The 27,008-nt window shown below is 39.6% G+C and overlaps 1 protein-coding gene across 4 annotated transcripts in view; it reads left to right on the forward strand.

Moving 5' to 3' along the window:
- The window catches only part of asic1b (acid-sensing (proton-gated) ion channel 1b), a 93,453-nt gene that overhangs the window by 45,319 nt on the left and 21,126 nt on the right, over positions 1-27,008 (forward strand). Inside the window, exon 1 of one of the 4 annotated variants that reach the window (XM_077727340.1) lies at positions 24,182-24,909. The exons of 2 other annotated variants lie outside the window; for them this stretch is intronic. In XM_077727340.1, the coding sequence (XP_077583466.1) occupies positions 24,304-24,909 (606 nt within the window). In that variant the 5' untranslated portion in view covers positions 24,182-24,303. Of the gene's footprint in view, positions 1-24,181; positions 24,910-27,008 lie in introns of those variants that run through there. One more of the 4 variants, XM_077727341.1, reaches the window with a different exon arrangement.

Below are 27,008 nucleotides of genomic sequence, written 5' to 3' on the forward strand. Positions count from 1 at the left end.
GTTTTAGAGCCCCTTTCCGATAATAGTAGCAGTATCATTGCAACAGTAGTGGAATCTTACAGGAGTATATTTTTTTAATGTTCCCACAAAGGCAGACAAAATGCAGTTTTACCGCTTTTGTCGATAAGGGCAAAGTCACCATCGCTATTAGCCTTCATCAATATTTGTTAAGCCAAAGTAATCATGATTGATTTGCTGTTAGTCAGCGGATTGGCTCATGGATTCATCAGCAAAGGTGGGCGTGAGGGAAGAACAACGACCGTCACTCAACATCAAATTGTGTGTAGAAACGATGAGAATTGGCATCAAATACTTATTTGAGATGAGCAAAAATATTTTTTTTTAGATAAAAGATGAAAAATGTAATCATTTGATCCAGTATCGCTCGTGACAATTCTTTGCTCGTGCAAGCGTCAAGTCGACACGAACAGGAAACACATTGAAGCATCTGCGTGCCGCTACCCATTGATCATCAAGGCCTCGGCGCTGGTGATATAAGAGCAGGAGACACCCTGCGGTGTTCTTCCTTTCATTCCCCTACCCCTCCCTCCCTCCCACAACAACTATTCCTCACTTCATCCCATCCTATCCGGAACCCCGCCCGCTTCATTTTCTCGCAAGCGTCTGGCTAACCGTGGTGATTTATGTGTTTATGGTGGTTAACGATGTTAAACGATTTCCTTTTTTTTGCCTCCTCATACCGCTTCTGCATTCCTCCTACTTTCCCCTCTATCCCTTTTGCCCCCCATTTCTATCTCTGTGTATCTTTCGGGAAAGCCTCGGGGTCACGTGCGGAATATCAATTACTGCATTCAGTGTTTAATCGAGGGTGTTGGCAACCTCACGCGGCACCAGGTTTCATTTTGATTTTGAGGGTGACGCATTGGCTGCTGGTGACAGCAAATCTAGTCCAATTCATTTAGACTGTGAAGGGGCCGGCAGAGAAGGACCACTCCCTCTTGGTCAAAATGGATTGGACTTTATTCAGCATCAATGGCTGCGAATTAATTGAAATTAGGCATAAAATGGAGTTATTCCACACTTGCTCACAGAAGACTTTAAAAAAAAAAAAGAATGGAGTTAGCCCAACCTTTCTCATAGAAGTTTAATTTGCGACTGGTCACTGTAGCTCTCCTACACAAAATGGACTGGATGTCAAACGCCTTGAATGAAGACACCTATGACAAAAATGCCCACTCCGTCTCTTAGTAGCTCAAATTATGAATGATTTTTGCCAACAAGTAAAAATGCACTGAACATCTATTGATTCATAGCAGCCAATGAGTTTCAAGTGACAAAAAATCTTTCAATATCACCTTCCATTGCGATCCCACTTTCCAAAGGACAGAAATGGAGTTAGCCCATTCTTTCTCTCAGTGGTTTAAATCTATGAACATAGCTACTGCCAAATCTGCAAATAAAAATGGACATAACATCTGTCACCGCCCATTTTTAGCAGCCAATGAGTTTCAAAATGGCCCAAAATGGAGTTAGCCCATTCTTGTTCCCAGCAGTTAAAATGTATTCATGTTCATCCCTACAAGTTAAATAGATTGAATGCTTATTTTCTTTGTAAATGTGTTAAACATGATAAAAATTGAACTAGCCCCCTTTTGCTCTCAGTAAACCAATGAGATATTCCTGCATATTTTATTCAATGATTTTGGCTGACTGATGTTTGGAAAAGCAACAAAATTGCGTGTCATTTCCCACTTTTTGTTTTTGTTTTACACACCAACATCAAAATGATTCTCAAGCCAAGGAAGCTTTATGGAGATTTACGCTTTGGGAGATGAGGTGACAGGAGACGAGGAGTCATTGACTTTTGCGGCTGGCCCCGGCACGGCTCACTTTTTCATTATGTGGCTTTTTCATATTTCTTCCTCGCCGCAGCGGCTCTTCTTTCTTCTCTGGATTTATATCTGCGCAGTCCTAATGAACGCCAGTGAAAGACTTGTGTCTTTTCTGAATACAAAGCAACCATCCATCGGGCTTCATAGAGAAAGATAGAAAAGTGCATTAAAAAAAGGAGGTTACGTGGCTTCATTTTCAGCCGACCTGCGCTGTTATCAAGCAAGGTGGAGCACTTTGGTCACTTAAGTAATTGGACGGCAGGTTGTGTGATTTTCTGACATTAACCCCTTGGCTGCCCAATGCTAAGAGGATTAATGCTTCGAAAAAAATTACTTTTCATAGGTCAAGGTTCTATTTTTCTTTCTTTAGCATAACTTTTGGGGGTTGCACGTGTCCAAATATACCAATAATGATTATTGTATTTGTTATGAATATTAACTTCTCGAAAAATAACTGTAGTTGGAAAGCCTAAAAGGAGTCCAGTAAATGTACTCATCTTTTGTTTACATTCAAACAACTGTTTTGCGCATGGTGTTTATTTTGCCAGCTAACAGAATCAAAACATATTTTTTTCCCACATTTACATATTTTTATACACCCATTAAATGATACATTTGTGTCAAAGATCTACTGAAATTGTAATTGAAAAAAAAATTCAATAACATAATGTTGGTGTCCAATTCAATGTCGATACATTGAAAAATCAGAAATACCAGAGAATAATTCCTATTTAGTGGCTCAAAAAGAAGAATTGGACAAATCTTATTTTGTATAAAGGAAGAAGAAAATAAATAAAAGCTTTCCATTGGTGAATCGGTTAATTTGGGCAGCCTATACTTGACCCGACATAAAGTATAAAAGCATAACTACAAAAAACTGACTTCTTCACTTCTTTGTGATCTACCCAAAACACCTGATTCCCATATTTTCTCCAGTCCCAACTGGTCAACCCCCATAATTTCCACTCCATGTCAACCAAGGTGCTTTACATAACCCGTTAATACCAAGCCATGTAAGCCCCTTTGCCAGTGATATTCATGTAATAAAACATGGACGTATAACCAAATTTAGGCTGTCAGATCCATTATTCATTGCGCCTTGAAAAATAAGGAGCTTACTCTGGAGGCGGAGTGTAAAAAAAAAAGGAAAAAGTAGCAAGGGATAAGGAAAAAAACCCAACCGACGCTGGGAAGAAGAGAAGCGTCTCGTGTTATCAGTCAGATAAGAGAAGCCGCCGCGTTTCCGTAAACTATGTTCTCACTGAGGAATCTGTGTGATGCAAATATCATCCGGCGTGTAAATTGGGCACGCGTTCACGCATCCGACCACTTAAAACTGTCACCGCCCGTATCCTCGGGCTACGGTTTAATGGCCGCCTCTTGTTGACGCAGACGCCGTCTGGCTTAGCTCTTCTTAATACACAAACCGCATTCCCTTGTCGGTAAATTCCGCCGCATCCCTTTAAAATCGCGCTACGTGAGCGTGGGGTTAGGTTTTACGCTGTAGGTCGATGCGCCCAGGTTTCGATTTAACAGCTTTGTTGGATTGTATTTGATTTGGGTGGTTAGAATGTTTTTTTTTCAATGGAATCGGAGCGTTAACTGCCATTAACGATGTTGTTATTGTACATAGGTGGGTTTCATTCACATTGTCTGCTTCTAAAATCCCACTGTCACCATATTTAATGCGCTAGTTCTAGTATTGAATCTTGTCAAAGGGTTAAAATCATTAAAAAATAATATAGTTCAAAAAATGTTTTAGACAGTTTGCCTCTGCATAGTTGAAACCAATGACATAATCCAATGTTGTCAAACTCAGTTGGTTAGAGAGCCACATTAAGGCCAACTAGATTTCATATTGGCTGAACCAGTTTATATTTGTCCCAAAAACTTACCTCACTCGCTAACATTGACGGCGCTAGACGCCCAATCCATATTGACGAGTATAATCCTCAAATTAGGAAAGTTGAACTGTCGCCATCAAATCGGAGCAAAAACAGATAATAAGCTACGTTTTTTTTTTTTTTTTTTTTTGCAGTATCTCCCCTGAGTTTGGTACCGTTATAAGAAAAGAAAGGCGGAATGATGTCGGGAATGATCAGAGGTGACCTTCCCCCGCAAGCCGTGAGCCGTCCTATCAGGCGGAATTAACTTTGGCCGTCTTCTTGGGCGTGCCACGTCCCTCACGCCTCCTCATGTTTATTCATTTCCTCCAGCGAGACTTGCCCTAAATCAAAAGGCTGCCTCATTCCCCTCCATTCCCCCCCGACCCCAACCCGAGTAAGCACGTGAACCGGTGAGGCTTTATCGATATGGCCCCGTTTCATCAGCAGCCTGGTCCTCGTCTTGGGAGCGGCGGGACGGTAAATCTCGTGCTTGTCAGGGCCTGTCCACGCCATAATCTCTAGAGGTTGATAGCTCGTCTTCAATCTGCAAACTCGTCCGTAGCTCGTTAAAGAGCCTTTTATGTTTGAAGCTTTCGGTGACTCAAAGTAAATACGACTCGGTAATGAACAGACCTTTGCGGTGTCGCTTTGACACGTTGGTTTGGAAATAAAAGTGCATTTTGAGTGTAGCGTTTGTATAAGAAGCCTTGCTTGCGATTGTTTACTATTTGGGTATATTCAGATAAAAGGAATAACGACCTGGAGGCAATTTATTTTGATCCCTGAAAATCCCTTCTGAGTTCTGCAAATGAGGCCAACCCAAATGAATCGCTTTTGTTCAATTTTGGCATCTAGAGATATACATTCATTTTTTTTCTTTACCGCTTATCTGCATAACAAGTGATGGGGGTGCTGGAGCCACAAACGAAGGTCTGAACCAGAACTCTTTTTTTATTCTATTCTCCCTTGGGTAGATACACGGTTTGGAAGAGGAAAAGTAAAATTAATGTCTAAACACTGATATAAAAATATAATATTACATCCTCTGAAATCTGGTATGTTCAAGCCCGATTTCCGATCACATGATTGAAAACATATTTAACTCTGAAAGATGTGTCCAGTAAATATCATGACAGTGGTTGATAGGGATGACGGGCGACAATTTTTGACACTTTACAAGACCCTTAAATAGTGTCTTTTTTATTTTTAATAATGTCATATGCCCCACATAATAGTCAACTTATATTTTAGGTCAATTCTTAAGACATTAGCCTCTATTGTAAATCATTTTTGCTCTTTTCAGTTATTCCAATGGTAACCAACATCGAGACACCCATCATATAGTCAGATGCAGCTTATATATATATTTGGATTTATTGATTTTTTATTTAGTTTCAGCATTACAGCTTACAGTCTACTGTTTTTGATCAGTAAATTACGATTAATGAATTTCTTGGAAAATAATCAGTCAAGTCACTAATGTTAGTAAACACAAAAAAAGAGCGCATAACAGCAACTCATGCTAAGTAGCACTTTATTCAATTACATAATCAGCTTTTCTCATTCCGATCTAGTTAGCAAATGCTGTAATTGTGTTTAAAAAATGACGCATGAGCATTTTGCGCCTATATTGGATCTTCCCACAAAATAAATGGAGGTCCTCCTATAATCAAGTTATAAGATCCCCCTTGAAAGTATGTCCCGTTTTTTCCGATATGCTAATTTTTTGGCGCTTGCCAGTAAGTTTGCTTTCTTCTATTTTTCAAAACCAGGAAATGAGCATGTCGGGAACACGTGTTTGCCCTGACTGGGATTTTAATTAGCGCCTGGTGATGATATAGTTGAAGAGATTTGTCGTCGGGATACACGCAATAAGTGTCATGTTAAAAATTCGAACCGCACGTCGTAAACATCCTTCCGAGGCCGCTTTTAAATCACCGACGCTTGCCCGCACAAAAAAAGTTGTGTCGATTCGGAAAGCCTGTTTTAGAGCGGTGCAAAATTAATGACTTAAACCCATCATAAAATATGATTCCGCCACAGCCTCGAGTTTGTAGCAGAATTTATAACATCGTGGTGAAAAAAAAATGAAATATGGCGAGTGCGGTCAGAGCAGAAAAAAGATGTCACGTAATTTGCACCGTCTGTTGTTTACTGTGTAAAAAATTCAAAAGCAGCACTTTTTTTGTCATTCTCGTTGGGGCTTCGTGGCCACTTGAGATATATTTAAAAGTGGGGAGAAAAATTATTCAGAGTTAAGGCCATGATTTGGAAACAACATGAGATGTTTTTGTCCAATTTTATTGCTGTACTTCCTTGACATCAATACCTAAAAAAGAAAACAAAAACTCAATTTAAGTCCCATTTCACTGAATTTGACGATTTGGAATTCACTGAGCAGCAGACCGTAGCGTGTTTGTTTGGAACATAAAGCCATAAAAACCCACTTTCAGTTTTGTATTGCACGATAAAAACAACCGATCTCGCCTACTGTTTTTCTCTGAGTCATTTGCCCTTTACTGGAATCTTAACCTTGGATTTTGTCATTGCTTTCAACTTTGCAGAGCCATACAGTTATCTTAAGTTAAGTTATTTTTTGTTGTACAATTTCAACAGTGTAGTTTTGAATACTCAATTCAATCATTTGAATAGTGTGTGAAAACTTGCAATAGTGGGAATTTAATGGCTATTTTAATCTTCAGATGTTCACTTTGTTAATGTGTGGATTTTAGCCAAAAATTGCGGTCCAAACTCGCCTTTGCCGGAACATCTGTTGCACATAAGGATTTAAATCTCTCTTTTCATGGAAGAATACTCATATTTTCTGGTCTTGACTAAAAAAAAGTCTCCGACACAAATTGATAATGGTAAACACTTATTCTATAAGAGGTGAAAAAGGTTTGTAATGGATCGTCTCCAGCGATAATCGCATTGGGAGACGCGGCACCGATGCGGCCTCGCCACCCGAGTTCCGCTCACATTAAAGCTGAGTGACGGCATCTCATCACCGGTTTTATCCCGCCGAGCGGCAAAGCTCGTGAAAACACATCTGCCGGTGATTTCCAGCGACGTCAACAGGGCGCTCCGTCTTTATCGTCTCCAAAGCAGCGCCGCCGGCTGCGTATCAAAATCAGATGAGAAACGTGACAATTTACAAGACTGTCAGGAAAGGGCTAACATCTTGGAGTTAGGAAAAATGAAGTTACATCAGGTATTAGAGTAGTTTTTTTTAGGTGTGGGTTAGCTTATCTCATTCAAAGGTCCCGACAGGTTTATAAAAAAAATCTTGGCTAATATTTCTAAAGCAAAAAAAAAAACACTTAAAAAATTACTTATACTTGAAATTATATTGTATTCTTTGTTTTAAATGCCCATCAACAAATACTAAAAACTGCAGTTGGATGTCAAATGCGGGCCGTAAAATATTGTCCCATGGCCACAATTGGCCCCTCGGCCGGAGGTTTGACACCGCTGTCTTATATGAACGTAAGAAAAAAGAAATCTAAAAAAATATATCATTAAATCTCTGCCTGCTCAATGGATTCATAGATAGCGAGGGAAGTCATTTCCAGCGCTACGTCACCCCCGTTTTGCAATTTGCTGTGTCACCATCATCAGTTTGATGTTGCGATAATGAAAATGTGGGAGATCCGACACTTACCTGTCACTGACTTTTGTCCAAAGAGTTTTTCCCGGTGGGGAAAGGAGTTTAATTGTGGTTTATTTAATGCAGAACAACGAGCTAATGGTTTTTGCGGTAATAACGGTGGAGGTTAAATTAACTTTTGGCTTCGGAGTAATTGAAGATGTTCATCTTATGACTGTTGCAATTACTCGTCCGATGATAAATGCTGTTTCTTTGACTCCTGATTATAAAAATGCCAGTCTTTGTCAATTTTTTAAAGTGCCATAATAGCAGAAAGATTATAGAAATTCTTTATAGTGTCAGCATTGTTTTTTGGTTGGTCCAGTTTTTTTAAGTATAGGTTTGGAATTCCAATGTTTTGATTTTAAATGAGCAATTCCTGGATTAGGGCACGTCTTGACACCACAAGATTTTGAATCTAAGATTTCTGGTTTTGGGGCAAGTTTTGGTCTGATCCTGTTCTCGGTCTTTGTCCTGTTTTGGTCTTCAGTTTAGTCGAAAATGTCTTCATTTTAACTTTGTGATTTATAGTTTGTGGAGCTGTTTTTGGTGCATTCTTGATCTGGGTCTTGGTCTTCATTTGGTTTTTGATTTAGACATGACTCTAAAAGTCTTGACACATTTTTTAAGTCTGATTCCAGTTTATGATTGATCTTGCCACTTTTCCAATTTGGGTTTTGTCCTGCCACCACTTAGTTTTTATTTTTCCCCCTGGCGCTGTCCTTGGTGCTGTCCATGGTCCTGATTTGATTTTTTTGTTGTTGGCCCTAACTGCCAAAAGTCTTCCTCATCACTTGCTCTTGGCAATTTTCATGCACTTTGAGGCAAGTCTTGCTCCGCAATAATTGACCCAAAATACAATGCCAGCCCACCCAGTCAGATTCCGATTGCTGTCAATGGTAGCCGACAAGTAAAACTTATTTTGAATGCAACTTGCCATTTTTAGCTGTCAAGATACTGCTACCATTCCCTGTCATTATTCACTAGTCCCTACAAACAGGCCCTCCTGCCATCTAACGCCTGCACATTGAAGGGTTTTGGGCAGCATCTGCTATTTTTTCTCGAGTGTTTGCTCTCCTCATCCGCAAAGACTTAAAGTTGACAACCTCCAGCTTGCCTGTGTGCTGTCCAAGCTCCATCTATAATGAAACTTTGGATGGTGACCTCTGTACTGTTTTTTTCAATGAGAAATACACTTGCAAACACAAGGCTGAGATAAGTATTTGTACCTTCATTCTATTCTCCCACGAGGCAGATAGCCGACATAAATTTGGTAGCAAGGCAAAGGTCGAATGAGTTTTTTTTCCCTTCTCCGCCAGATCCGCGCTTGTTTACTTGTGCCGTATTCATACGGCGGATAACTCCTAATAACGTAAGGGCACAAATGGTCGGCGATCGATTGCCTCGGAGCGAGCGATATCGCACCGAGGTCCGTGTGATGTTTGGCGATCTTTATTATCTCCCCCACTGAGCACGGTAACGGAATGAACACGTCTTCGATGAAGGCGGGTCGCAACCGTGGCAACGATGCTGCCAGTGAGCGACTTGCGGGGGTTGGAGGGGGGGTCTTTGAAGAGCTTCCCCCTCATCGCTCCGTGTCTGACCGTGGCGAATGGCTTGGCCTTGTTGAAATCCCAGCCTGGGGTGGGGAGGGAGGGAGGCAGGGAGGGAATGGTGGAGACGCCAATTGTGGCGGTCGGGTAGGTGTGTGTGTGGGGGGGTGGGGGTCCATGACAGTGTCGACTTGAACCGCAATACTGCCATCTTTTGACCTGAAAAGCGAGAGATGTTTTATTTCAAACAAGCTTGATGAAGATAATTGAAGACACTTGAAAACTGGAATTTCAGATGAATCCTTTGATGAAAGATAGTAGTGATGCCTCCGTGTGATACACTGTTCATTTTCACATTGCCATTTGTTCAAAAATCTATACTATATGGATTTCGACAAGTGGTTAGCGCGTCGCCCTCACAGTTCTACGATCGAGTTATCGATCCCAGCTTGACACCTTTGTGTGTAAAGTTTGCATGTTCTCCCTGAGCTTATGTGGGTTTTCTCCGGGTACTCCGGTTTCCTCCCACATCCCCAAAACATGCAGGGTAGGCTGGTTAAACACTCTAAATTGCCACTAGGAATGAGTTAGCATGAATGGTTATCCGTCTCCTTGTGCCCTTCCATTGGATGGCCACCCACCTGATGTCCATAGTTAGCTGGAATAGGCTCCATCACCCCCGTGACCCCGGTTAAGAGGCTGAGGCTGAGGCTGAATGTACAGCAGTCCCAAAAGCAGTTTAATACATTTTTTCTCATAAAATGACCTTTTTTGAACAAGTATTCATTCTAAAATTTCATCTTGAATCATGTAAGAAATAAAAATAAAATGAATGATAAAATATTAACTTTGATGCTGCAAATGCCAAACCATTCCACTTGATCAAGCTGATGAAATATTAAAGCATTACAAGAACACTGCTTCGCATTGAATCTTACACTGGACAAGAAGTCCAATTTTAATACTTTAATACAAATTAAGAAAGATAACTCATTGAAATAAATGGTATATTAAAGAATGAATCTTTTCATCCTGATTTTTGTCATCCCTTCCCAAGATTTAACTGAGAAGGCACCCAAAGGCAGATTTTCCCAGAAAACCTCTGAATACAATCGCACATTTTGCAAATGGGAAAATGAGACTCGTATTGATGATAATGAAATTACACCCACTATTCACTTCAAAAACTCTCACCGAGGACCTGGCTTCAAACTCACGGCCATTTATTGGCCCCCTATTTACCAGCAAATTTAATTGTATTGGACATGCCTTTATTGAAAAAAAAAACATGTAGTCTTTTCTTTTGTATAGTGGATTATCATACAGTCCTCATGTCAGTTTTCACCCGTTAAATGATACTAAATGATTAGATAGGATTTTGCTGCCTTCTAGTGGAGTTAAATATGAATGTCTTGTGGTAGGGATAGAAAATCAAGTTGTTTTGGTGTCAAACATATTTTAGTTATGATTACTTTTTTTGGGCCAGCAAACCTGGAAATTTAGGAAATGATGAATTCATTGGTGGTAAAAAAAATTGAGTCAATCTTCTCTAATAATTTTCATATTCACACTCAATGTACGGAATCGCTCCCACAACTTTCCCACTTTGAGAAATAAACAGTAGGCAATCATTCACTCCCAATCCAAAGAGATTGGACGTCCATTAGTGCCAATAAATCTAAGCAAATACTAGTTTTTTTTCACTTGTTCCTTAATTTAAAAAAAATGTTTTTAAGCTACACTAAGAAGGAACCCGTAGATCAGGCGTGTTAAACTCAGGTTTTCAGGCCACATTGTTGTTGTTAATGCGATCGGCTCTAGCATCCCCGCGACCTTTTGAGGATAAGCGTTGCAGAAAATGATTGGGGGTTTTTATGTATATATATATATTTTTTTTAAATGTGAAAAGAGTAGTTCTGATCGCTTTTGTTAAACTGAATTTGATGATAAAAATGTGTAACAATCGGAAACAATTGAGATCAGTTTAAATTTCCGAGGCTTTTGCTTTCATTACACGCCATCCCAAGCTAACGCACTATTTACACCTTTCCAGCAGAGAGATGAGAAAATCACGTCCAATTTAATCTGTCGGCAGCACTGTACGTCTGAAAGTAATGCGTCGTCCACTGTTGTTCTAATGGAGGCGCCGATCAATTTGGCTAGATCTCGTCTTTCCTTTTCAGATGACGGAACTCGCCTTGTTCGATAGAATCCCTTTAAGGTGTTTCTTCTACCCCTGGTGGGCCGCTGCTCGGATTTGATTTCAGTTGATGAGGCGCAGTTGTGTTGGTAAAATGAATCATTAGAGTGATAAGAATCAGGCTTTGATTCAATTCCTGCAAGTCTTCTCCAATGGAGGAAATCTAACGCTTCTTTCTGCGATAATGCTATCACGCCCTCGGCTGTTTTCCCACATTATGCTACCGAAGCTTTTTCTGATATCAAATTTTGTGGTTATCGCGTCGGCCTCGCAATTCTGAGATCGAGGATTCGATTCCCTGGTCCTGCCCTTCTTGTGTGGAGTTTCCATGTTTTCCCCAGGCTTGCGTGGGTTTTCTTGGGGTACTCTGGTTTCCTCCAACATCCCAAAAACATGCAGTGAAGACTGGCTAAACACTGTAAATTCCCCCTAGCGTGAATGGTTGTTCGTCTGTTGGTGCACTGCGATTGGCTGGTCACCGGTTCAGGGTGGGATAGGCTCCAGCACCCCCAACAACGTGTGACCTAAGTGCAACAACGAATGAATGACCAAATTTTTGCTACTTTGTCTAATGTTACTACTGCTGTTTTTCTATATTTGCATCCATGACATTTGTGAGTATCTAAGTTCGGTAGCGTTACTAAGTGAATACAGTATTCCCCCATTTTTTGCGTTTTTTCACGTTTCGCGGTGTACCGCAAAACAGTTCAGTCCTATGAAAAAACTGTATGCAATCGGATTTATGTCCAGATAATTTTAAAAATTGCAACCAAAAAATAACACTTATGACTTATGATTCTCGAAAATGTACTACTCCAGTTCTGGAATGAAACGCTACATTTTATTATTGATCCTTTCTTTGGAAAGTGATGGTCTTGCCCGCAAAGTGTCAACACGGTCAAATAAATGTATTGGTTGAGTTTTTCCCCCTTTCCTTATGTAGTGCTGACTTTTTAGAACAGACACTGCGTCAAGGCCTTTTTTCCGGGTAAATGTGAAATTCTGCCCCTTTGTGGCGACCTGGGCTCTGGGGGAGTATCGGGTGTCCTCGCTTCTTCTTCCCTCCTCCCTTTCCTTATCTCATTCTTCTTGCTTGGTGAGATCTGCCCCGAACGCCAAGGGCAAAGCATCCCAGTTTGCTGTCCAAGCGAGAAGTGACTCCAAAGCTTACTTTTACCTGCTTTTGCTGTCTCTTCTTGGATTTTAAGACAGTAGAACAGTTTCTAACTCCATAATGCCGGTCCGGATCATGTGCACCATCTCCTTCTCTGGGGACGACGAAGGTTACGGCAACGACGGTTTTAATGATCACTACAAACGTGTAAATCGGGGTTACGGGGACTCACGGGAGTACCTGGACGGTTGCCGTCACACGGACGACTACGAGGAAGAGGAAGAAAGCCCGGGAGAAGTAGACGACTTGGCCACGTTCTTCGGCGGTTGCTCGCTCCATGGCGCCAACCACGTGTTCGTGGAGAACAAGAAGTTCGGGATCCGACAGAGCTTGTGGGCACTGGTTTTCACCATGGCGCTGTCCGCCTTCTTATTCCAAGTGGCAGACCGGATCATCTATTACCTCCAGTATGATCACATCACTATGCTGGACGAGAAGGTAGCACAAAACATGACTTTCCCGGCCGTCACCGTTTGCAATTACAACTTTGTGCGGAAGTCACAATTAAGCTACAGCGACCTGATCTTCATGGGTCCTCTTCTGGGCTTCGACGAAGGCATGGCGCCTGGCTTCCCGATGGCCCCAGAACCCGATCGACTGCCGGGCTCTGTCTTTAGCGTGGATGAAATTTACAACCGCACTCGACACCGCATTGAAGATATTCTCTTGGAGTGCAGCTTCAGTGGCTTGGAATGTGGTCCGGAGAACTTTCGAGAGGTGGGTCGGCAGACACTGGCGACTCTTCTTTCGTGATTCCCACCCCGTTTGCCCAATTGCGCTTTGTTTTGGAATGGCATTCAAAGAAATGTGGTTGTGTAATCCCTCAAATATCGCGGTTAATTTAGACCAGACATGGCCAGGATAATCGAACAATCGCAAAGTATTAGAACTATTTTATTCAGTGTTGAGTCTTAGTAGAAAGAGTTTTAGTATGGATTTTCATATTTTTATGAACTTTAAAAAAATATATATACATTTTTAGAATGAATTAATAGCAGAAAAAAAGTGCAAAGAAGTGTATTTGTGATAAGTGAAGTCGTGATAATCGAGACAAGACTGTAATTATGGTAACATGACTTGTGGTTACCTACGATAAAAATGACAAAGATGATGACAATCTGATATTTCATCGCCATTTGGTCTCGTAGTCATTTGTTTTTTTCATCTTACTGGTGAAATGCTGTTTCTTTAGCCTCATATTTGGCCTGGAAACACAAGCTAGTCTAAGTCGGACCCCAAGCAGTAGACGAGATGCATCTGCCTTATCTTTCATTCTTCTGGGCAGCAAATCAATAGAAGGTATTTATTTTCGGTTACGCGGCCATTGGCGCTGTCGTACGGACCCCATCCAGACCGCATTGAATTCCTGCTAGTACCAGTTTATCACATGGCTTTAAAAGTCACTAATAACCCCTCAGACTCCTGCAGTGTTCTCATGAAAATGGAGCGGGAATGAATTATGGCTTTCTTTAACCAGAGGCAGATATTTTCTATGAGGTACAGATATCAGGATTCTAAAATTATTGGACGGATATCCAACAAAAAATGCAATTTTTAGCAGACGAGCAAAGTCAGGAAGCAAGTAAAGGCGTAAATATTCTCAGGTTGTCTTACATTGGTGTCGGGATGCAGAATTTGAGCCCCTTCATGTTCTTTCAGTCTGCTCACTCCTGTAGTCATCAAAATTGCTCTCAATTGCTGCCTCGCGTATCATTTTCATACAGTGGATCAGTGACGGATCTTGAAAATATGATGTCATCGCTAATGTGGTTATTCTGGATTCAGTTGGATTCAATTTAATATGGCCATTTTTTATTTAGCATTGCCTGTTTGGTTCATTTGTTGGGGTTCATTGAAAATGGTGACTGAATTGCAATTGACCTTGGCAATACCGATGCCATGTATTTCCTGCTTGATTGAAAGCATCAAGAAAAGCAATTGTCACGCTTGCAGTCAATTTGTTGCCGGCACATTCTTGTTACTCTCACGTGTAAATCTGTAATGTGTGTCAATGCCGAATGGGGTGGGGGACTTGAATTTGGTGACTTCTTTATCCGAATTCTCTTTTTTTCCGGTTTCGATGGATGAAAAAAAAAACAATATATATATATACATACACATACATGTGTATATATATATTTTTTTTCATCCATATATATATATATATATATATATATATATATGCGTTTATCAATAGACACACAGACATCTGTCAGTCAAAGATAATCGTGATAAACGTAACATGGGCTCATTAATCTTCACCTTGAACAGAGCACGTTGAATGTAAATCTTTGCTAATGAGGCTGATTAAATGCCGGCTGATAATCGATAGGCGCTCATCCGGCGCTGAAAAAGTGACAGTAGCAAGCATGAAATATTCATGCCCCGGCCGGCCGTGTGTGAAACTTTCTCTCAGGAATTACAAAGCGCTGTCAATAAGCAGACGACTTTCTCCAAAATGTCCTTTTAATGTCATTTGTATGCGTTGACCACTCAAAAGCGCAGTGTATCAGAAAAAAAAAATCCTTTCAAAACAAGAGCGCAAAGGCTCTATTTGAGCGGCTTCTCCAGAAATCGATTCTCGCCCACCATGCTTTTCTCCGACAATCCATCGATGTAAAGCTAATCACAAAGAGAGGAAATGTATCACAATTTATTTAGGGATAGAATACCCATAGTTCCCAAGTGATTTAGGAACATGTCTTGAGGAGGCGTTTAAAAAGAGTGGAGTCAACATTCAACAATAAAATTGGATTATGAAGCCTTGACAACAATGTCTTCTTAGTTATATTTTGAATCCATTAACCTCCAAGACAACAACAACCATAAGTGAAATTCAAGATACAAAAGCACTCTGCTTAAGTGTTTTATAAGCCTGGCGGGTCTGCAGGCTGTGCTAGACTAAAATGGGCCTATAAAAGAAAGAAAAAACATTAAGCGCCACAATAAGAACCACAATAGCATCCTCTTATCATCGACATGAAAAAAACGACCTGCAATTGCACTGTAAATTACATTAAGAATTTTACTTTAACATGTGATGTATCGTCTGTAATGTATTCCCTGAATAACAAAAAAAATGTCTTTAAAAACATTTAAATGTGCTTGAAAAAAATATTTGTATTTAGTATAAGTAATTATTCCAAAAGTTCAAGTTATTCTACTTCACAAGACGTCAACAAACAAATTATTTAATGAGGTGTATTCAAACAAAATATTGGTACCAATTTTGGAGTGAGGGTAATCCTATTTGGGCCATACTTGCCCATGGCTTACTTACACTGGCAATTTAAAAAGGCAATTTTTCAGTATACTTCATTTTCATTGACTTATTTGCTTTGCTTGGCTCAACACGGCTTCAAAGGGGGAAGTTAAACCACATATTCAAGCTTAGCTGCTGTTTTGCTTGTATATTTTTTTCTTACTGAAGGTTTAAGCCCCGCGTTGGAAGTTCTTTGCACAAGTTTATCCTTCTTTTTTTCTTTACTTCATTTGTCTTTACTTTTTCCCTTCTACCTAAAGAAGTTCAATCAGTACTTCTACTCTAACCAGACTCATTTTTTTTATACAACTGTAAATACTACCGCCTGTATTGGCCCAGAGTAACGCATTTTGAAAATATCACTGAATATGAGCTGCACAAGAAGCTTGAGTAGAAACCTACATTCTGTTGCACTTCTCTGCTTCAACACTAGATGGCTCTAGTTACTTAATCATGTCTTCTCCATTAGTGTGACATCTTGAAATAAATGGATGAAAATGTAAAAATTCAGCATTTTATTTATGAAAAAAAATAATCCAATGTTAAAACTTGACATGGTGGTTGTGATTTGTGAAATTTGTTTTACTAGTGTAATAAATGCACATTTACAAGGCCCCGTTTTAATGCAACTAGCCACATTTTCTTTGGACACTCGCTTCCAATTTGTCGCCCAAGCGGCATTAACCCAAGACTCCAAAAATCACTTGAGTCTCCATGTGGCATAATTATGACAAAATATGCCGTAGTTCATCCCCTGTTGAAGCAATTAGAAGTCCAGACCATGTGTGACTGGCCGGGGCGGGTAGCCATTTTACCATCGGCTAATTAGGCTGATGAGAGCGCCTAATGGCTTCCGACAAAAAATAAAGCTGTACATAATGTTCTGGAAGCTTAAATGTATTTACATCATTTTAATTAAAGTCAGTAAAAAAACATTCAAGCCTGTAATGAATGCTAGACTTTCAGACTTGATGTATTTAGCAGATTTTTATTAAGTTCCATAAAAGAACTACTATGTTTTTCACTATGAAAAAGTTTTGGGTGTTTTTTTTTTTCTTTTTCTCGAACGCAAAGGCCTTGAAAAATAAGTTCTTTGTAATAAAAACTCCACAAACGCCGAATGGGAGCTCTGTTATATTAAGATGGAAGATTTCTAATCTAATCAAAGCTTTTCTTATTAACTTTAATGACCTTGCGTTCTTAAAACCATCATTGAATAGAATAGAATAGAATCTTGAATAATGAGATCCACATTCTATATAATGTGTTGTATTCAAATGAATTTTGAAGAATAGATATTTGGTATATAATTTATTTATATTATTGGGATATTAAATTAACAAGATTGGACGTCTTGAGCCGTTAATGGTGCTCAATGAGTTGGACGTCTGTTGTTGTCAATGGTGGGCAATGAATTAATTTTGGGTCACTTCCCTAAAATTAATATTTTAAGGTACTTACGGGTCACTTACTGTTGATTTGGAGTATTTTACTGCACGTTTTAATTATTTACTTTTGCTTTAAGGGCATTTCTGGGTCATTTCCTATTGCTTTTAAATCATTTACAAGTGGTTTAAGGCCATTTCCGGTTCACTTATTGTACATTTTTAGTATATGGTTAGTCTTTTTATTGATGGAAAGTGAATAGGAACATTCAAATGAATGGAAATGTTTGATGAAACATGAAAACATTTGGGGGCTAAAGAAACTATAAAATCCCGTTTAAATATTGTCTTGAGGTCTGAAGGTCATGTCATTTGTAGTTTGTAGTTTGTCCACCGAGAGGCACTAATACTACATCTAACTTTGCCTAGTCAAAATTCAGCATTGAATTTTCAGATTTTAATCCCATTCATTTTATTTCTAGTTATTTTCTACTTTCAAAACAATGCCATTTCCCCATTAATTTTAAATCTATTCATATCTTTTATCTTAATTCATTTATTTAGAGTGCTAGTATTAATTTGTATTCTAATGTAACCATTTTGCTATTTTATTTTGAATCTGTTGCCAAGACGATGCTTAGTTTGACAACAGTGCAGCTGTTGCACACACGCACACACATACACACACACACACACACACACACACACACACACACACACACACACACACACACTTTGTGAGCAAAAATTCGACCAGATCCCAATTGTTGATGAACAAAAATGCATGTTATAATATTGTTTCATGTTGTTAATTCAAAGAAAAATCACCCTACAAGCCTTTTTTCTTATTCTGTCTTCTTAAGTGGTTGTCTCAGCCTTGAAAACCCTCCCTTGAACTCTAAAAATAAGGATGGAATCATTTACTGCAAGAAAAAAGTTTAATCGGTAAATGTCAAATAAATAAATATTTCAAAAATGCGTTTATTTAGCAGAGTGCCATTCAATCCCGCTGGGACTGAAGACTTCATGTAATTCATCACAAATCCCAAAGGCAGCACGGGTGATGTCGTGCAGATGAATTGGCAGCAATTTCCTGAGTTTGGTCGTTTACGCCCTCGCGTGCTTGTAAATACAAAGGTTTCATTACTTGAAAGCTTCACCTAAATATCATCAACAAAATAGGGAGCAGTAACATAAGGCCTGTTGCTTCTAATGTACAACAAAATAGTGAAATACCCTCCATTAACATTGTAGATTCTTGTGGTCTTTTGTTTATATTTCATCTATATTCACGTTTATATTCAGTACTTTTCTTTTCATTGTTTTTGAATTGGTTTATTTTGTTATTTTATATTTCTTAGATTTATATGCAGTTTCTGTTATGTTTTGTTTGATTTCTTTCATTTTGTGTTATACTGATAATGATGTTAAATTTTGTATCAATATTTTTAGTTATTAGTATTTGTATTTGTACTTGTACCCATTTTACAGCGGTTATTTATGTTTTTGCATTCGTTCGATTTGTTTTTATATTTTCAAAACATTTGACTTTTTTAGTGCCGCTATATTTGGCTTGTTCTTAAATTTACTTTGAAAAATATTTTTTTCAATATTGCTAAATTATAATGATTTCAAATCAACTTCTTTCACTTTCTTTGAGCACATATTTTATTTGATCGCATTGTTATACTATTTGTGTACAATTATACATATATATATATTTTTTTTATTTTTTATTTTTATTTTTTTTAATTTTTGAATCGCTACATTTTTTTAAGCAAACAATCGCCGCCAAACTCTCCCAGTTTCAAGGGATTGGACGCAAAGTGTTCTAGTACTCCGAAAGGTCAAATCTCAAAATCCAATCATAAACTGGACACAAATTCCTCTTTACGTCTCACATTGTCCACGTCTGCGTCATTTCACGGCAGTCTCTTCCGCACTGCTTCGAACAAAAGAAACTCATTTCCCTTTTGCAACAGCTAAGCTATTCACTTCCAGTTAGTTATTATTATTATTAAAAAAAAAAAAAGAGTGCACGCTCTGTTGTATTTGCAACACCTTGACTGCACTCCCGAATGTCATCCTTCATTTAAATGATCCAAGGACGCCATTTGTCCAAAAAGTCTTTGCAGGGGCAACCGCACAAGGGACACTTGTGGCTGGCGGCAGATTATGTATGTAATTATCTCTCTAAATGCTTCTTGCCAAGCACCAGCTGCTCCTCTGATGGCAAACCAGCAAGAACATGGAACATTTTGTGCGATTGACTATTTACTAATGAACAAATGCTCGCCCACCAAAGACTATTTAGGTGTAAAAATTCATAGTCGGTGAAATGTTGGAGGGATAACGGGGTTCATTGTCAGAATTTTTACTCTGACTAAACATGGTCCATTAACATTTTTTTCTGTGCCATTTATTGGTTGCAGTGGAGATTATTATTAGGTGTTTGATTTCTCTTGGGGTTATCATCTATTTTTTATAGTACTTTGTAATTTATCATCAATCAAATTGAGTCCAGAACTAAAGCCGTCGTGTTCGATCTGATATCCGCTGTGTCCACTCCAAATCTGTTTCCAGTGACAACACACTTGTGTTTTAATGACTTCCTTTATACAATTCTTTTATACCTACATCATTGGAATTTAGTTTTTATTATTTTCATGCAATGCATACACTTGTGGGAAAGAATTAACACTGAGCAATGCTGTCCTCTGATGGACAAGTTGTGCCAAGTCTCATAACATTGTTGTGACCGCCAACCCCGTTTTCCCCTTTTCGGGTCATTACTTGACAACGATCATTCTGATTGGTTAAATTACAGACTGTCTGATTTTGTGTGTGTGTGTGTGTGTGTGGTGTGAGGGCGAGTTTCCTCAGGGTGGTAAAGTCATCAGCAGCCACTGTCACTCAGTTGCTTTCATGTACCGTGTTTCAGCGTTTTTTGCTATCTAGTATGTCTTGCGCATTTCAAAAAAGTCTTATCTCAAGTTCGCAGTCTGTTCTACCCCCCTGCTTTTTCGGGTGTTTAAATAAGGCCATGAATGTTTAATTACTGCGAGAACTGCCAAGATATGCACGATTGCTGATCTCAAGAGTCTTTTTGGAGTGCCCATCACCTCTTCCAATCGAGCCAGGAAGATTAAAAGAGTAGACTTGGTGTTGTTGCCATCCGGACCTGGCGTGACACTTTCATTAACTGCACAAAGCATTCAACTTGTCGGCTCTCCAAGGGTGGCACGAATAACGGCTATTGACGGATGGAGACAAATCTGATGTTCCCCTAAATGCAAGTGCAGTTTGCATGCTCAAGGTTCAGTGGAAATACCTCGGCTCATAAACCGTATTTTCTCGCATATTAGCCGCCTATAAGCCGCACCCTTAAAACTGCTTTAGAATCGTTGGATTTTACAATTTCCCTCGTATAAGACGCCCCCTGATTCACAATTTTTAACTCCATATTCATGCTTTTAATAGTGTTACTTTGAATGGAAAATCTCAAGAAAAATCATCGCACAACCGAAAGGTTGATTTGCACATTCCGAAAGGGTGTTGCCTACATGTAGACAAATTCAAAAAGGAGGTCACGTGATCAGTACAATCAGGAAATGTGTCCGTAGAGGTCTAGTTTGTCATCCCTAGGTTAGATGGCGAGTTTTTTCACATTTTATGCAAGATACTGTATATTTTTGTCTTGAATTTCATTCAAAAACATCAAAATACATTTTGTTAAGCGTTTTATGTGTATATGCGAGAAAATCTGGTAAATGATTCATTTAAAAATGTTACTTCATAGTTTTTCTACTTCATAATATTCAACTCATTGTCTGCCATTGACAATGAGAGATGACCAATTTGTTTAAACTGTGAGTACTCAATGTGAATGCCTAATGAAAATGCCCTATCAGTCAAGCATGGTACGCAATGCTCATTTTTTCCCAGCAAGTCCTTGTTAACTTCTTGTTTTTTCCTTACAAAACACTAAAATACTTTAGTGTGTTTGACTATAATCTGGCTATTCCACTCCAAAACCCATCAAGGAAACATTTATCTACTAATGAACTTCCTTTATTTTCCGTCCTTTGCTTTATTTCTATTGTCTAGCGATTCAATCTTTGGCAATGTTTCCTCGTATCTCTTTAATTGTTTGCGTATTTTCAAGCGGCTGTTAATTTGGAGTCAATAGACAAAAGACGTATAGTGCCACATTGGTCCCTGAGTAAACATTGTTTGCCTTTGTGCATGGATTTTTTTGAAATAATTGTTCAGTTTCAATCCAGGAGCAGCATCCCATTTTGTTGTTTTATTACTACATAGGCCGACACCCTGACGGATTAGCTCGACTTTCATCCGAAGCCTCCACCCTGAGCTAACTAATGCGTACAAATGTCAAAAGTATTACCAGCATTCTCCAGTAAACGCTGCTAAAAAGCTAATGAGCAGGTACGTGTAAATGACATTTAATTGATATTCAATTCTAATTAGAAATGATAAGATATTTCCGCCTTTCATGACAAGTTAGGTAGCACCTTTTGCCCCGCCCAGTCTCATTAGCATTTCTCATTGACATCGGAGTAGAAGACAAGACGATCACGGGACTTAATTGTCCTCCAAAGGGACATTAAGCTTACGCAGTAATCAGCTGAATCCTGTGTGAACCCTGAAACATGAAATTAAACAGCCGGTGATTGGCTGATCTGGAGTTAGTCGCACGTATGCCGCCAACGAAGGGCAAACTCATTAGACAGGAACTGAAAAAATATATATCAACCTTGGAGATAATGAGTGTAGAATTAAGGCATATTTCATGTAGGTAATAAAGTACGGTTGGTGGATTGCTGTGGCGGGAACATAAAGACACAGCTTTTTGTTTCAGTTTCCATCTTCTCCCCCCGTTGTTGATGTTACTGTCCAGTTTTACGTTGTCCTTATCACAGTCAAAACGTCGGGATATTCCAATGGCCGATTTAAGCACTGAGATGAGTAATTCTGGCACTAAAGTAGGCCCCCGAAGATGAAAAAAGTTCCAACAGGCCCGCGATGAGACAAATATAATATCTTAACGAGCACCAGTGGCATCCTTTTGGAAAATGTACTGGAAAAGTGCCTCTGGTTTAGCAGTTAAAAGTCTGAATATTGGCCACTTTATTTTCTTCGGTGGTCCTAATCAGTCTTCTATATGTAGTTGTCTGATATGGTCTTATCTTTGAGATAAAATCTCAATTTTTACGTTTGTTTTTGAACTATTGTTCTGTTTTTGAACACACCCCTGAATTGTAACTGGCCGGATGTTTGACCTTTTGACCTAACATGTTCATTTTTGCCATTCACACATTGGCTTTCTGGGTTTTCCTCGGGAATCAACGCTATTTGCACTTCAATAACCTCTGCCAGCTGTTAAAAACCTGACCTAAAACTTCTGCGAGTGTAAGTCAGGTCTTCTTTTCTGGAGAAATATGAACCTTTTTATTGGAATGACGCTTCAAAGTGAACTCAGGAGCTCGTTTGGAAAGAAATTAGCATTTGCTTTTTGAAGTGTTGCTGTCTTAATTGCAATAGAACCCTTTATCTCATTGGGAGCCCTTACCTGCCTTGTCAACCTCCTGCTCATAATTCCTGTCTCACCAGTACTTATCGTACTGAATGCCAAGTGCCCTACTGTCCAAACTGTCTTGCTTACACGTCTTTTATTGACCCGCATCCAATAATGAAAATATGACAAATAAGATAAAGGAGAAGCAATAAATATTCTCTCCTATATTTATACTGTATTGCCCGAATATAAGACGACCCCCTCTTTTTGTTGTTTTGGATGAGTATTGTCAATTCCCTCCCTTTTTTGGTATAACCATAAAACTGAGCTCTAACTTGTCATTCCAGGACAACTCAATGCATGCCATTGACAATGACTGATGTCCAATTTATTTTAACTGTCTGTGCATGCTTATGTTTGAATGCCATTGATAGTAATTTAACTTTTTTGGGCCCATTAACCAAACTGAATTTAACACCCTTATTGAATTGAATGCTTTTATTGTCATAATTCAAGTATCATGAGATTTAAAGCGTCACCGTGAAGTGCACAAATAAATAATCAATACAAATAAATAAGTAGTCAACGTAATAAGTAGTCAACAACATCAATACGTAGTCAACTTTACATAAATACATTTGTAAATGGCAGTTATTGAATTATTACTTAAAAATACACTCCAAAATAATATATATCTTGCTCTTTCTTTTCCATTAATCAGTGGAAAACACATTGGAATACTCTTAACGCATACCAGGCAGGCAACAAGACAGTTTCTTTCAAAAACTGTGTGGTTTTCTGACATGTTGTTTGCGGTTGAATAAAAACTAATTTAGTGCAATGGTGTTGAACCTGAAAGCGTTCTCTGATAAAAAGACAATAAATCGCAGTTTTATTGTTTTTTTTTTTTTTATATAAGTTTGACAGATGTGCAGCGTGGAGTCGCCGAGTGTAATTGCTTGACGCTTTTTCAGTTCAGTCACGTTCAATCTCGTCGCTCAGTGTGCGAGCGCCTTAAGCCGTTCGCTAGACAACCCTCGAAAGGCTTTATACTGGACTTTCCGCAAGGGGAATTATGGGACAAGAGGTGGTGGGTAGTCGTGAACGTGGGGTCTCAAACTGTGGGCTGCGATCCGTAGTTTGTTTTCTTCCTTAATTTATTTGGAATAGTGATGATGTTGTCAGGGCGGCCAAGTGGTTCGCGTGCTCTGGTCTCGAGGGTTTGATCTTAGGTCGGTCCTCACTGTGTGGAGTTTGCATGATCTTCTCGGAATTGTGTGGCTTTTCTCTGGGTTCTCCGATTTCCTCCCAGGTGCATTTAGGCTGGTTGAACACTCTAAATTGATTGTGGGTGTGAATGGTTGTCCATCTCCTTTGGCTGCCCACCGATTCAGGGTCAGCTGGGATATGCTCCAGCACCCCTTGCGAACCTTGTGGGGATAAGCAGTACAGAAAAGTATTGACAGTGTGGGAAAGGAATCAATTGATGTTTTCAATGTTACTAACTACCACAACACATTCTTGCCACTTTGGCTGGTGCTGACTGGGTTAAGTAAATGCAAAGATGTCCACTGTCTCCGAAAGAGTTAAAAAAAACGTTTCGTGAAACTGAAGATACAGAAGGCACTCCCTTACATACACAAGCACATCTCTTTCTCTCTCTCTCTCTTTCTCTCTCGCTTGCTCCACTTTTCACTCCCTCACTCGCGCATTCGAGCGCCGGTTGCACACCACCACAGTTTGACCACATCTGCCCCGATTCGGACTTCATCTCAACCGGCCCAAAATAAAAGAAATCCCCCCCAAAAATGTGCCAATGCGATTCCTCCGGCACCAAAACGAAGGCCACCGCGGGCTCCCTAACCGAAGCGGGCAAACTCTTCGTGACTCACACCACTCTTCACGGCCTGAGGCACGTATTCGGCGGGGGTTCTTCTTACCCTCGCCGGGTGGCCTGGCTACTGGCGTTCCTGGCGGCCGTGGCCCTGCTCCTCGCCTGGTCCTCCAACCGGGTGCGCTACCTACTCTCATCGCCGGTCTACACCAAAGCGCACATGGTGTACACCAAGCGGCTCGTCTTCCCGGCTGTCACCATTTGCAATCAAAACCTGCTGCTGCCCCGACGCATGAAGAAGACGGACATTTTCAGTGCCGGACGTTGGCTGGGGCTCTTGGGGAGGAACTGGCAGTTGTCCCCGGCGGCCAGGGACGCCTTGGCGGCGCCATCGCAGCCAAGCGAGCCACCCTGGTCGCCGCTTTCTCGCATTCTAGACTTCAACCACTTTCTGCCTCCCCCGAGGGAGTCGCAGCCGTCCATGAGGCAGCTTTTAGACCGGCTGGGGCACCAGTTGGAGGAAATGCTCTTGTATTGTCGCTACCAGGGAGAGATGTGCGGACCGCGAAATTTTAGCACCGTGAGTGGACCTCGCTCTTCCCTTTTTCTTTTCTTTCTTTCCTTTTTTTTAGCCCACTGCAACAGGTGAGCTGCAGTTGAGTCCATTAGTTTTTGGTCATGCTAGTCTGATCTTTAACTATCGCATCTTTTACAACTTTTCCCCCGAGGATGCTTGTCATCACAGTGGACTCCTTATTTAAATCTTAACTCATTCACTGCCAGCCCAGAGAATGTGTTGTGATCAGGGGCGTAGCCCGGGAGTGGGCGTTGATGCTTTGGCCCCACCCGGGCATCCAAGGGGGGCCGGATGAAAATAACTGCATGATGATGGATAACAAACCCTACATCGTTTTATGGGGCAGTGTGGTTCAGTGTGTGGTAGATTAGTCGTCTCCCGACCCAGATGTTGTAAGTTTGATTCCCTGCCCAAGTGTCCTTGACTAAGATACTCACCCACATTGCTCCTAAAGTTGGCTTTCTGTCAGTCAAAATGGTTTGAATGTTTGTCACTGTCAATGAATTGCATACAAATATCTTTAAAAGCCAGATTTTTTTATACCCAATTGCCTTTATAGCTTTAAGGACAGTTGAACGTTTTCAAGTTGGGCCTTTCATCTTTTTCGTTTTTCTGAAAACACCCCTAAGAGAAAAGAAGTTTAGACATCCCTGTACTATACATTTGCATTTAAACTTCAAAAACAAAACTATTGCAAAACTACAAAACTAAGGAGTCAATTCATTTTCTTTGCTGTACAAAATACAATTTAAAAACATCAACACAAACTACATTTCCACATCATTTTCACTCAACTCTACTCATTGTTTTGCTTTTCAAAATACCATTAACAGAATTTAAACCCCCCACAAATGTAATGGTGTCAAAAATGCTGCAACCTAAACAAATACAAAATATATGGTGTTGTCAGACACAATATTGCATGATGCATGTACAATATATACATTTTGCTGACTACCACTATTGTACTGTGTTACTTACATTGCCACTTTACAATGATACATAAATATTTTTTTGTCTGATGGTACACAGGAAGCCATCCTTATGACTTCTCCTCTGACATCCATTACTGCTGGATTGATGTGTTTATGATCCTGTACTCATAAGAGACCTACACTGGCTCTAATGAAGATTTTTGATTCATGTTGAGTTGCTTTCCCATCACACTCACAGTTGGCCTTTATTGGTTAGCCGCAGTTGTATTGATTGCACTCAATCATTCCACATAGCAACTCCGCTGTCCTCGTCAGTGTTTGCGTCAACCTCTGTGCCGCAATAGATTATTCAATTTAGCACAATTGGACTGATATTATGTACAGGATAATTCATTACAAATAATCTTGTAGGTAATCTACATAATTTATAACTGTCAGGGAGATGATCCATGTTCTTCAATTTGATTTCATAATTAACAGATTATACTATTGAGTTTGATTTGTTTGATTAGGGACAGCACATATTAATGGACATATTTATATTCATGTTAATGAAGATTGTAGCTGATGGCTAATTTCCATCTTTAATCCCTTGTGTAGGTACAAAATAAATTATGACTAACACTAGACACATAAACACACACATAGTACAATTTTTGATGTGATCGCAATATTGTTCGTCTAAACAGTCAGGCTTTATGATGATTGGTTAAAAGGTTTGGAGATGGTAGTTCACATATGTACGGTATGTGTGGCGTGGACAGAGAAGGTGCTTTGGCTCAATGCACTCTTTTTGAAGGGAACTACACAGTCACCTCTAGAGCCAGCCCTTGTTGATGTCTTGGATTTTTTTTTGTACAAGATCTTGCAGTGGATCAGGTGCTTTGTGTTGGAAGATTTTGTAAACTGAGGTGTCATCTCCAGAATTTAACAGTATTGTTCCAGTTAAGCCGTTTGTGTTTTTTTAAAAACACATACAACAGAAAAAACAGTTGAACAACTTTACTATTATCCTTTTAAATACTATAGTATTTCTGTAACTAACTTTGCACTAACACCAATGCCTGCATAAACATTTACAAACACTGCATTACATGACTATGTTGACTCCTCGAGCTCACGTTTTTCTATAACCCAAAACACATCGAGGTTTTCTAGCCCAAAAAC

This window comes from Stigmatopora nigra, chromosome 10, assembly GCF_051989575.1.
Source record: "Stigmatopora nigra isolate UIUO_SnigA chromosome 10, RoL_Snig_1.1, whole genome shotgun sequence".
Taxonomy (NCBI): domain Eukaryota; kingdom Metazoa; phylum Chordata; class Actinopteri; order Syngnathiformes; family Syngnathidae; genus Stigmatopora; species Stigmatopora nigra.